The 11,962-nt window shown below is 41.2% G+C and overlaps 1 protein-coding gene across 1 annotated transcript in view; it reads left to right on the forward strand.

Moving 5' to 3' along the window:
- LOC309395782 (protein FAM47E-like) overlaps nt 1–11,673 on the forward strand; it is a gene marked incomplete at both ends in the record, with an annotated part of 18,339 nt that extends 6,666 nt beyond the window's left edge. The window contains 4 exons of the mRNA XM_081960315.1: nt 180–353; nt 2,665–2,817; nt 4,597–4,680; nt 11,548–11,673. Of these exons, the coding sequence (XP_081816441.1) occupies nt 180–353; nt 2,665–2,817; nt 4,597–4,680; nt 11,548–11,673 (537 nt within the window). The remainder of the gene's footprint in view (nt 1–179; nt 354–2,664; nt 2,818–4,596; nt 4,681–11,547) is intronic.
- Between the last annotated feature and the right edge of the window lie 289 nt (nt 11,674–11,962).

Genomic DNA, 11,962 nt, shown 5'->3' on the forward strand with positions numbered 1-11,962 from the left:
TTGGTTGCAGAAAAAAAACTCCAAGATTCCTCTCACAGTTACTGCTTTTCACAGATGCTAGCTGGGGAATTCTGGGAGTTGAAGTCCAGGCATCGTCAAGCTGCCAAGGTTGAGAACACTGCTCTAGACGGAGTGTTTGCAATGTTTCCTGAACTTGCATTCTCGGTTTGTGATCCCAGGGAGGAGAAAAGTACAACATTGACGAAGACACCATCATGAAGCTTTTTGACACGAGGTACGAGAGCGATATCAAGACATCCACACCCATTAAAATCCTGGAGCTCTATCAAATACCAGCAGAGCTGAGACAATACCTGGGGAGGTATCCGTCCCGGAAGAGGATTCCCACAAAGGTAAGCAGGCCGAAATGAACAGAATGGTAACAGATACTGAGGTAATTGTTGAGGGATGCTATCATGTCCATATCACATAAAGAGAAATAAGTAGGCAAGGTTTGACAGCCTCGGCAATCTTTAAGAAGGGTGGACTCCAATTCCCAGAATGCCCCAACTAACCTTGTGAGGCTTCGGCAAGGCCAGATGTGGCCAGTAACTGCCTCCCAAAATCAGTAGAGTGACTCGCCTCCAGAAGTTGTGGGTGCTCCATCATTGGAGATTTTAAAGAAGAGATTGGATAACCCTTTGTCTGAAATGATAGAGGGTCTCCTGCTTGCACAGGGGGTTGGACTAGAAGCCCTCCAAGCTCCCTTCAACTCTTGTTTATTCTATTCTATTCTATTCTATTCCTATTCCTATTCCTATTCTATTCCTATTCCTATTCCTTTCTCTTCTGTTCCGTTCTGTTCCGTTCCATTCCTATTCCTATTCCTATTCCTCTATTCTATTCTATTCTATTCTATTCTATTCTATTCTATTCCTATTCCTATCCCTATCCCTATCCCTATCCCTATCCCTATCCCTATCCCTATCCCTATCCCTATCCCTATCCCTATTCCCTATCCTATCCTATCCTATCCTATCCTATCCTATCCCTATCCCTATCCCTTCTATTCTATTCTATTCTGTTCTGTTCTATCCCTATCCCTATCCCTATCCTTATTCCTTCTATTCTATTCTGGGACAAGAATGCAAATACTTTTGTCGTTATTTGGAAACAGCTTCTGGACTTTCTGCGTGAAAGAGAGAGAAAAATGAAAGCTTGATTTTGGGATTTGACAATTAAGTGGGTTGTTGTTGTGGTTGTTTTTATGTGGTTAATCTTTGGTGAGATTCACAGCCTTTGGGGCTGGTTGGTAGCCTAACAGCTCAAGTCCTAACCAAGGACCTAGGAACTGTTAAGGTAACGTCGGAGGATATAAGTTGTTCCAAGTAAGGTGGTTTTTTGTAGAGTCAGAATGTTCAAGTCAGGTAAATTTAAAATTTCCAAATAGTGAGGTAGCCCTTTAGGCATTGCTCCAAGGGCTCCGATTACAATTGGGACAACACATGATTTCTTTTTCCACAGTCGCTCAACCTCAATTTGGAAGTCCCGGTATTTTGAGATTTTTTCTTGCTATTTATCTTCAATTTGTGCATCACCAGGTATTGCAATGTCAATGAACCATACTTTTTTCTTTTCAACTATTGTTATGTCAGGTGTGTTGTGGGCCAAGTGCCTGTCAGTCTGGATTCTGAAGTCCCACAAGATCTTGACTTTCTCATTCTCTAAAACCTTCTCAATCTCAATTCAGATTGAGAAGGTTTTAGAGAATGAGAAAGTCCCAGTGGCTTTTGCTGTACTCAAATCCAAACTTTTGGCACAATTTCCAGTGAATGATCTTAGCAACGCGGTCATGATGTTGTAGGTAGTCAGTTTGTGAAATTTTGCTGCACCCGCTGATCAAGTGATCAAGTGGTTGTTGTTGTTGTTGTTGTTGTTGTTGTTGTTGTTGTTGTTATTATTATTATTATTATTATTATTATTATTATTATTATTATTATTATTATTATACTACAATTGTATCACAGCGGCCAGTTGTTTCACCAGATTTGGCATTGATTACTAGTCGGGCCCCACCCAGAGGCCTAGGATGTCGCAACGTATTTTCGTAATATACGTGCAGATCCAAGCAGTGCAGCTTTTTGCATTTGACTGATGGTGATTTTGCCAAGTTTTAACTGTTTTAAATGTAATTCCAGTGCTTTTAGAATAGCACCCAGTGTGCCGATTACCACTGGAATTACCACTGCTGGTTTGTGCCATAATTGTTGAATTTCAATTTTTAGGACCTGGTATTTCGTGACTTTTTCATGTTCCTTCTCCTCGACTCTGCTATCGCCTGGTATTGCGATGTCTATGATTGTAACCTTATTTTTCTCAATCAGTGTGATGTCTTGTGTGTTATGCACCACCATTATTATTATTATTATTATTATTATTATTATTATTATTATTATTATTATTATTATTATTATTGAAATAACTAGTGGTTATTATTTGCAATAACTACAAAGTTTACTCCAAGGTCCCTTCCAACTCAGTTAGTCCTTCGGGAGAGGATGCGGCTTAGAAATAAATATTCTATTCTATTCTATTATTCTGTGCAACCCAAAGAGCTGAAGAACTAAAAGACTAAAATATATCCTTGATCATTGCTTGGGGGCAGAAAATGTATCAATGACCGGGAGGTTGGAAAAAACAAGTTCTGACATCTCTTTCCTTTAGCCAACCCCTTCTGAGCCCAAGTGGGAAAAGATTAAATATGGAGCCTGGTACCTCCCTCCAAAGACATGGAAGAAGAAACGGGCAACTGAGAAGGAAGAAATTCCTGATTGTCTACAAATCTTCCTGAACGCCAGGAAGAAGATTGTCCAAAAGGTAACTTCACAGCATTCCATATTATATTCTTTTAATAGCACACTGATGATGTTACCTAGTCTGGTAATGAAACGTCTTCAAGAAACCACCAAACTCAGAGAGCACCAAGTATACCCTATGGTCGTCTTCCTCCTCCTTCTCCTTAAAAAGCCCACTCCCTTCAAACACTAATGATGTAACCTAGTTTGGTAATGAAATGTCTTTAAGAAAACCACCAAGCTCAGAGAGCACCAAGTATACGCCATGGTCGTCTTCTTCCTCCTCCTCCTCTTCCTCCTTCACCTCCTCCTCCTTAAAAAGCCCACTCCCTTCTAACACTGATGATGTTACCTAGTTTGGTAATGTAATGTCTTTAAGAAAACCACCAAGCTCAGAAAGCACCAAGTATACCCCATACGCCTCCTCGCAAACCCTGCTCCCTTCTAGACTGATGATGTTACTTAGTAAGCTCGTGAAATGTCTGAAAGTAAATCACCAAACTTAGAGAGCAACAAGGACCCCTACTTAATTCCCCCCCCCCCCCAATTTCTATGGAATGCTGTTACAGCATCTAAAACACACAAGTTTTCAAATATGACAGCAAATCACCGGTCACCGCACAAAATAATATACGGAAATGTTGTTTATTTTATTGGTGAAGAATAGCCCTACAAAGCTCTTTCCATTATTTATCCAGATGAAACTGCATCTATGAAAAACACAGTGTGCATGTTAAATCTAAGGCAACTTTATCTGAATGGTGTCACTGCAGGTTTAGGATGTTCTTATAGTGTTGGGTATATGCATAAATATGTAATATTCTAATCTTATGTAGAGGACGCGGTGGCTCAGTGACTAAGATGCTGAGCTTGTCGATCAAAATGTTCGGCAGTTCAAATCCCTAGCGCCGCATAACAGAGTGAGCTCCCGTTACTTGTCCCAGCTTCTGCTAATCTAGCAGTTCAAAAGCACGTAAAAAAGCAAGTAGAAAAATAGGCACCACCTTTGGTGGGAAGGTAACAGCGTTTTGTGCGCCTTCAGCGTTTAGTCATGCCGGCTAAATGACCACGGAGACGTCTTCGGACAATGCTGGCTCTTCGGCTTTGAAACGGAGATGATACTGAGAAGATTGTTGTCACTACATCTTATTCCCGATGTCACCGATGTCATCAAAGAGAGTCCGCGAAGGCTTGAAGAAATAGTTGTTGTTGTTAATGACGAAGTCGTGTCCCATTGTGACCCCATGGGCAACGTTCCTCCAGGCCTTCCTGTCCTCTACCATCCTCTAGAGCCCATTTAAGCTCACACCGACTGCTTCAGTGACTCCATCCAGCCACCTCATTCTCTGTCATCCCCTTCTTCTTTTGCCCTCAATCCTTCCCAGCATTCGGCTCTTCTCCAGGGAGTCCTTCTTCCTTCTCATTAGGTGGCCAAATCTTTTGAGTTTCATCTTCAGGATCTGGCCTTCTAAAGGGCAGTCAGGGTTGATCTCCTCTAGGAATATTATGAAATGTTATGGTTTAAACCAGAGGTCTTCAAACTTGGCAACTTTAAGACTTGTGGACTTCAACTCCTAGAATTCTCCAGCCAGCATAGCTGGCTGGAGAATTCTGGGAGTTGAAGTCCACAAGTCTTAAATTTGCCAAGTTTGAAGACCTCTGGTTTAAATCTTGAGTTCAGTCTGGTGGGACCCGTGGCCACAAGAGGTATTTAAAGGGGGACCGTGTGAAGAAAAAGTTGAGATCCTAACAGAATTCAATTAGTCTCTTGACAGGAGAAATGAACCAAACTCTCTTGCAGGCTGAGGCGGAATTAGAATCGTCACTGCATGGAACGTATGCCTTCGACCAATTCCTCGAAACCAAAGGCTACAGGAAGCCGCAGGTGAGTGAACTCCTGGGATTTGATCCCATACCGGGCTCCCCGCAGACCGAAGGAGGCAGTGGCAGAGCTCTGGTGGCGCAGTGGTTAGAGTGCAGTACTGCAGGCTACTTGTGCTGGCTGCCTGCAATTTGGCCGTTCGAATCTCACCAGGCCCTACAACGTTCCCACAATTCCTTTCAAGAGCCTTGTAACACAGGTCAGTTTTATTACTCTCTTCTTGCAGGATGACTTCTTAAGTACCTGGTCAACTGATCGATGTCGAAGGAAGACTCAACCAGGGACTTTTTGATTCACATTTCGGCACCTTGATCTCCTCAGATGAATTACCTCCCCTGTTGCCTTTCTCCAAAACAGGCTTCAAAGCTTTGAGCCAAAAAAATTATAAACTAATACAAATTACCCATTTTTTTAAAAAAAAAATCCTCATTTTAAGTTGCAGTAAGCCTTGGGTGTTTTGTAGTTCAGTGACTGGGGAAGATAACAAACACAAAGAACAGCAAATAGAAGCAGAATGACTGCGGAAGAAGGAAACAAAAGTAGCTCCAATAGTCACAGGCTCCTTGGGTTCAATCCGAAAAGAACTCAAACGCCATCGGCATTGATAGATTCACCCTTAGTCAATTGCAAAAGGCAGCTTTACTCAAAACAGCTCACATCCCACAAGGATACCTGTTTCACCATCAAAGATCCACATTGGCCTATTCCAGATCCTTGGAAAGGACTCGCTTGGTAGACAGAAATGCCAAATCCAGTCTAAACATTTGGCTAATTGCAAGGAACCGTAGTCATTATTATTATTATTATTATTATTATTATTATTATTATTATTATTATTATTATTATTATTATTATTACTATTATTATTATTATTATTATTATTATTATTATTATTATTATTATTATTATTATTATTATTATTATTATTATTCTGGGTCATAAAATAGTTTAGTTTGGTTTAGAGTTTAGTTTAGTTTTTAGTTTAGTTTAGTTTATTTGTCATTGCACATCGTACAACGAAATTAAATGCCATCTTCAGTGCACATTATAAGTATAAAAATAAAAACACAAACACACATCCTTCACATGCTATATAATTGAAATTGAAAACCCGATATTGCGTCTTGGGACGTGGTCACTCAGTGGCTAAGACGCTGAGCTTGTCGATCAGAAAGGTCAGCAGTTCAGCAGTTTGAATCCCTAGCGCCGCGTAATGGGGTGAGCTCCCGTTACTTCTCCCAGCTTCTGCCAACCGAGCAGTTCGAAAGCATGTAAAAATGCAAGAAGAAAAATAAGGACCACCTTTGATGGGAAGGTAACAGCGTTCCGTGCGCCTTCGGCGTTTACTCATGCCGGCCACATGACCACGGAGACGTCTTCGGGCAGCGCTGGCTCTTCGGCTTTAAAATGGAGATGAGCGCCCTCCCCTAGAGTCAGTAACGACTAGCACATATGTGCGAGGGGAACCTTTACCTTTACACTGTAGAATTCAATATAGTTACTGCCCTGGGATAGAAGCTGCTTTTCAGCCTATTTGTCCTTGGTTTTCATTGTCCTGTACCGTCTGCCAGATGGTAATAGTTCAAAAAAAAAAAAAAAGGGCGCCCAGAATGAGATGGATCTTTAAGGACGTTTTGAACTTTCTTAAGGCAGCGGGAGCTATAAAGCTCTTCCAAAGAGGGGAGGGGGCAACCAATGATCCTCTGAACAATGACGTTGACCCTCTGGAGCGCTGTCCCATCTGCCACTGTGCAATTGGCAAACCACACACAGGGGCAGTAAGTGAAAATACTCTCTATGATGCAGCGGTAGAAGGTCGCCAGCAGTTTTCCATTCAGTAGATAGACTTTTAAGAGTCTGAACATAATATGGAACCAAGTAGGGAATCTATTGGCAGGAATTGTTACGAGGCTGGTTCCTGAAGCATTAAGTAAATGTTTGCAAAGTTCCTTTAGGCAAACAACAGAGAAGGTAGAATGATAAGGAGGAATAACCTTTTACCCAGCAGCTCCTGTCTGCTAAAACACCGACCCAAACGCACAACTCCAACAAAAACAGGCATTCAGTCCACATATATTACACCCACAGATAGTTTGAAAGGTCACTTTGTAGATTAGATATCATCATACATACTTCTTTGTATATACCCTGAGTAACACTTCAGAAATAGAAGGGAGAAGCACTAGGCCCAGCCACGTTATGACCCTAAAAGAATGGAGGGATTTAAGTCATCCTCCCCTGCACAGTTGTCATCAGATAAATTTTTGCAGAAACAGGAATTATAAAGAGAGTTCGTTTACTTGCTACCTCCTGGCCAGCAAGAGCGTCTGATCACATATTCCCAAAAAATAGAATACCGAAGAGGCAGACAGCAAGGGTTACAAGGGTAAATCAAGCCACATAAAGAAAGAAAAAAATCTTTGTCCATGTGGTTTGAAAGGATCGTAAATAAAATACTAAAACCAGAGCTGAAGATCTGCAGCCTTTCAATTATAAAGAAGCAATCATCAAACGCTTTATAAACTTACGGTTCATAACAGCCCCTTAAATATTGGAAGACTGCTATCATGTCAGAGGTCCTCTTAGATTCATCTTAGGTGTATCTGAGCTGAGGTTGTTATTAGAATTTAGAATTTGCTAGCATTGCTGGCTGGGAATTCTGGGACTTGAAATCCATCCATCCATCCATCCATCCATCCATCCATCCATCCATCCATCCATCCATCCATCTATCTATCTATCTATCTATCTATCTATCTATCTATCTATCTATCTATCTCTATCATTAAAGGTTTCTTTCCTTAATATAAAATACAAATAAAAACAAAAACAATGGAAAAATGGAAAAGAAAGGGAGTAGTGAAAAGGGAAAAAGAAATTAAAACAACAACAATCTATTTATCTCTCTATATTTATTTTATTTATTTTCTCTCATCCATATCTATCTATCTATCTATCTATCTATCTATCTATCTATCTATCTATCCATCTATCTATCTATCTACCTATTTATCTATCTATCTATCATTCATTATCTATCATCTCTATCACCAATCTATCATCTACATATCTATCATCAATCTATCATCTATCTATCTTCCTATCTATCTATCTATCTATCTATCTATCATCTATCTATCTATCCATCCATCCATCCATCCATCCATCCATCATCTATCTATCTATCTATCTATCTATCTATCTATCATTCATTCATTCATTCATTCATTCATTATCTATCATCTCTATCATCAATCTATCATCTATCTATCTATCTTCCTATCTATCTATCTATCATCTATCTATCTATCCATCCATCCATCCATCCATCCATCCATCCATCCATCATCTATCTATCTATCTATCTATCTATCTATCTATCTATCATCATTCATTCATTCATTATCTATCATCTCTATCATCAATCTATCATCTACATATCTATCATCTATCTATCTATCTATCTATCTATCTATCTATCTATCTATCTATCTATCTATCTATCTATCTCTATCATTAAAGGTTGCTTTCCTTAATATAAAATACAAATAAAAACAAAAACAATGGAAAAATGGAAAAGAAAGGGAGTAGTGAAAAGGGAAAAAGAAATTAAAACAACAACAAGCAGTGAGTTCCGACTTTTTTCAGTGCAATAAGATACATAGTAATGTTGCAATGTCAACTTCATAGTTATTGCAAATAATAACCATTAGCTAATAATTATAACCCACTTAATTGTCAAAGCCTAAAGTCAAGGTTTCATTTTTTTCTCCCTTTTTCACACAGAAAGTCAGAAGCTGTTTCCAAATAACCACAAAAGTATTTGCATTCTTGTCCCAGAATAGAATAGAATGGAAAAAGAAAAAGAAAAGGAATAGGAATAGGAATAGGAATAGGAATAGGAATAGGAATAGGAATAGGAATAGGAATAGGAATAGAATAAACAGAGTTGGAAGGGACCTTGGAGGTCTTCTAGTCCAACCCCCCTGCTCAAGCCTATACCATTTTAGAAAAATCGTCGTCCAATCTCTTCTTAAAAACCTCCGGCGATGGAGTACCCAATTAATGCAGCCAGCTTTTCCATCTATTCCAGTTCCATCTTCTTTTCAATTCCATTCCTCCGTTGTGGGGGCTAAAGTCCACCCATCTTCAAGTCGTCAAGGCTGAGAAACTCCAAGTTGCAGAAATAAATAAGGTTGAAAAAAAAATTCCCCAAAGTTTTCAGAACAACTTTGGGAATCTCTAACTGTCCCACTAGGGAGCAGCATTTAACCAGGTTTTTTTTTAAAAAATCATGCTGGGGGGGGGGGGGAAGAGCAAAACATTATTAGAACTTAAAATGAGAAACCATGAGGAAATTGGATTAGACTGGATGCTTTTGAAAAAGATTGTGGAAGAGAGAAATGAGACACTATTTCTTCATATGGATACGGATATATCTACTGTATGTCAGGGGTCGGCAACCTTAAAAACTCAAAGACCCACAAAGGTCCTAACCAGAAGCCCCCCATTCAATTCTGAAGCCGACTTTGCTTGTCAGGAGATCGCAAAAGGTCTTTGGCCTACATTGCTTTACTCATTTATTTGGGTTATTAATTTGTTTTGCATAGCCTCTCAATTCCACTGAGTCTCTGGGTGGCCTACAATATTATTAATGCAAGACCTGAATTTTCCAGAGAAATGTCAGATTATACCATCCGCAGACAGTGCTCAGCTTACAACGGTTCATTTGATGGCCATTTGACGTTACAACGGCACTGAAAAAAGTGACGTATGAAGACATTTCACTCTTATGACCATTGCAGCAACCCCATGGCATGGCCACGTGATCAAAATTCAGACACATGGAAGTTGTGAGGTCCCTGGATCATGAGATCCCCTTTGTGTGACCTTCTGACAAGCAAAGTCAGCGGGGAAGCCAGATCCACTTAACAACGGTGTTACTAGCTTAACAACTGTAGTGCTTCGGTTAACAACAGTGGCAAGAAAGAGCATAAAATAGGGTAAAACTCACTTAACAACTTTCGCTTAGCAACATACATTTTGTCCTCAGTTGTGGTGATAAGTTGAGGACCACTTGTATTTTACTTAAAAACAATGTCTTGAAACAAGATGCCAATTTACTTGGATCTCGATCTGGCTACTCTTTTTGGGAAGGGGGAATCTGGTTTCCATTAGCTTGCTTCTTATCTTTGGAGTAGAAATTGAACGCAATAGTAGTTTTTCGGATTGATCCATTTGATTTTCTTTGGAGTCCAAAGTAGAACATTACAGACTAACAATCGAATGTTATTTGAGGGGAGAAAGTCCTATGCTTGGGTTAAATCCTCTCCACCATTTCCACCAAATTATTATAGCTTCATAGGGAGGCAGTGGCTCAGCGGTTAAGACATTGAGCTGGTCTATCAGAAAGACCAGCAGTTTGTTTGGTGGTTCGAATCCCTAGCACCGCGTAACAGAGTGAGCTCCCGTTATAATGGTGGATTTCCAATTTTTTCACTACTGTTTTGCTCGTGATCGCGCTTGGGCGCAACGCTTCTGCGCATGAACAGAAGAGTCTGGGCTGGTGGGCGGAGCCTCCTGCCGCTGCTACTACTGGTTCGTCCGATCCAGGCCGAACTGGGAGCAACTCACTTCTTTCCCTTGTAGTAACTTCTGCCAACCTAGCAGTTCGAAAGCATGTAAAAATGCAAGTAGAAAAATAGGAACCATCGTTGGTGGGAGCGTTCCATGCGCCTTCGGCATTTAGTCATGCCGCCCACATGACCACGGAGATGATTTCGGACAGCGCTGGCTCTTTGGCTTTAAAACGGGGATAAGCATCGCCCCCTGGAGTCTGGAACGACCAGCACATAAGTGCGAGGGGAACCTTTACCTTTCCTATTATAGCTTCTTCTTCTCTTCTAATGTGGATTCCTGTTCAGATATTGGTAAATATCAGAAATGTTCAGGATTGAGTCTCCATAGTGATTTGCTTAAAATTGTCTTGCTTGAAGAATGAACTAGGCTTTTCCTAAACTGAAATTGAGTGATGCACTTGTGATGATCCCATTCCTATTGGGTCACAACTCTCCTTATCCTAATCCAGTGATGGCTAACCTTTTTGTTGTTGGGTGCCAAAAATGCAAGTGCGCCCACGACAGTGCACCCAAAGTGCAAAGTGCCCCCCCACGTGTGTATGCGTGCACAACACCTCCCCCCTACGCTCCCTCCAACATGTGCTGCACTGCTCACCTCCAAGCTGATCTTGGTATTTCCTTCGGGGGACCAGAGAAGGGCGTTTTTACCCTCCCAAGGCTCCAGGACAGCCTCCGGAGTCTGGGGAGGGCAAAAAACGGACTCAATGGCCTACCAAAACCAAATTCCGGTAGGCCTGTTGGACCTGTTTTTCGCCCTCCCAGGCTCCGGAGGCTGTCCTGAAGCCTGGGGAGGGCGAAAACAGCCTTCCCCGGCCCTCCGGAAGGCTGAAAATCAGCTGGCCGGCACGCGCATACGCACTGGAGCTGACAGCTCATGTGCCAGCAGATATGGCTCCGTGTGCCACCTATGCCATAGGTTCACTATCATGGTTCTAATCACAAGGGACAAAGGAATTGATAATAATATTTCCAGGCTGTGAATTCAACAATCCTCAGCATAACTTGTTCACGTTGACCTGTTCATCTTCTAGGAGCTCTCTGCCCTCCAACCTTTCTTATATCAATGTGTAATATCTGATGTCACACTGGGCTATGAATGGGGATTGTGAACATCTCATATGAGGTAATAATAGGACACATAACACTCATCAAACATAGCCGCTGTCTGTACCTGTTTGGCTGAGGAAATTATGCGATTTTAAGCGCTGCTAATGCTCCTTTACGCTTTCAGTTCCTTCTGCAGATGTTGGCTGCGGGTCATTCTGACAAGATAGCAGAAGACAGCGAGCTCCTCTCCAGGAAGCTTTCGATGAAAGTCCTTCAAGAATTTAGATCCCAGTCTTCCGCAACCATTTAAGTGTCCGTTCTGCTCCACCGAGGGAAAAGCTTTAGACGAGTCAAAATGCCCACCCACCCTACAGAGCTCTTGAATGCTCCCACTCGCCTTCCTCGGCAGCTGTTGAGTCAGTCACAGACAGATGCAGAGAGAAACAAGCCAAGAAAATGAAAGGAAAGCAATGTAAGAACAAGCTCAGCCATGAAATGGTTGGCCTTCTGCGTTAAACGGGGATGGAAAGAGTTTTTCAGACGAGTATCTTTTAGGGGGAGATTAATTTTAAATATAAAAGCAACGTTTACAACGGTAG

Source organism: Natrix helvetica, assembly GCF_964273705.1.
Source record: "Natrix helvetica genome assembly, chromosome: 7".
In the NCBI taxonomy this organism is placed as follows: Eukaryota; Metazoa; Chordata; class Lepidosauria; order Squamata; family Natricidae; genus Natrix; species Natrix helvetica.